The 1,206-nt window shown below is 70.6% G+C and overlaps 1 protein-coding gene across 1 annotated transcript in view; it reads left to right on the top strand.

Annotated features, from left to right (window-relative positions):
• GREB1 (growth regulation by estrogen in breast cancer 1) overlaps positions 1–1,206 on the top strand; it is a 63,304-nt gene that overhangs the window by 53,036 nt on the left and 9,062 nt on the right. Inside the window, 2 exon segments of the mRNA XM_012727364.1 lie at positions 11–153; positions 240–401. Coding sequence (XP_012582818.1) covers positions 11–153; positions 240–401 — 305 coding nt within the window.

The following is a 1,206-nucleotide window of genomic DNA, read 5'->3' as shown; positions in this document are numbered from 1 at the left end:
TGCCGCGCAGACAGGGCGAAGGCCCGGAAGCCCGAGGACCTGTGCGTGCGGCGCCGGACGGCGCGGATGCGGCTGACCCAGTACGCGGCCCACAACACCTACCACCACTGCGAGCAGTGCCACCAGTACATGGGCTTCCACCCCCGGCACCAGGTGGGCGCGGCCGCGGGCGTCTCGGCGGCGCGGGGCGGGCGCTCTGGGGGGCCCGGACCCTGAGGCAGGCTCTGTGCTTGCCCCAGCTCTACGAGTCCTCCCTGCACGCCTTCGCCTTCTCTTACTCCATGCTGGGGGAGGAGATCCAGCTGCACTTCATCATCCCCAAGTCCAAGGAGCACCACTTCGTCTTCAGCCAGCCTGGAGGCCAGCTGGAGAGCATGCGGCTGCCCCTGGTCACAGACAAGGTACTGGCCGGGCCGAGTGGCCGCTGGGTCTTGGGGACCTCGCGGGGGCAGCCGCCCGGGAGTCGCGGGCAGGCGGGGCTCGGACTCGGAGGGGCCAGCCACACGCGGCGGGGGGGGCCCCTCTCTGACGGCGGTGTGGCTCCCGGCCCCCCGAGTCACGTGCCTGAGCTGGACGTGCGGTTAAGGGCAAACCACGGCGGCGTCAGAGCCTGGAGGCGAGCAGGAGTCAGGTCCAGCAGGCAGAGGAAGGGAGGGCCTCCTGGCTGCAGGGAAGGGGCTGCGCTGGCTTGGGGACGGGGTCGGGAGCGAGGCAGCTGAGCTCGCTGGCCGGAGGGCAGGGCAGGCCCAGGGCGGCGGGCTGGTGGGCGGCACGGAGCGGCCCCGAGCGCTGTGCCCGTGGCTGCCGTGAGGCCTGTCTTCAGGTGACCGGGGTTGTCCTCTGCGTGCACCCCAGCCACCGTGTTCCCGGTCCCCAGTGGTCTCCGAGCTCTGCCGTCGTGCTCTAGGGTCTGAGACCGCCCCTGGCCGGTGTCGGTCATCTGAACTTGTCCCGTCTCCCCGAGTTTACCGAGGTGTGAACTGGCGCGACATGGGCCCCTGACGCGCTTCCTGTGACGATGTGGTGGCTGGACGGTGACAGAGTGCACGGTCCGCTGCTCCCGCAGCTTTTGTCTGCTGGGCTGGACCGCGGGGTGGCGAGAAAGGCGGCCCCCAGGCCCACCCCCGGGACCGCGGAACCCCAGCCTCCTGTCCTCCGCCTCACCGTTTTGAGTCTCGCGCCTGGTACTGTTTCATCCAAGTACTG

This window comes from Condylura cristata, unplaced genomic scaffold (assembly GCF_000260355.1).
Source record: "Condylura cristata isolate star-nosed mole 26May11 unplaced genomic scaffold, ConCri1.0 scaffold00020, whole genome shotgun sequence".
Taxonomy (NCBI): domain Eukaryota; kingdom Metazoa; phylum Chordata; class Mammalia; order Eulipotyphla; family Talpidae; genus Condylura; species Condylura cristata.
Note: the sequence above shows the minus strand (reverse complement) of the source record. Positions and strands in the feature narration are given on the sequence as shown.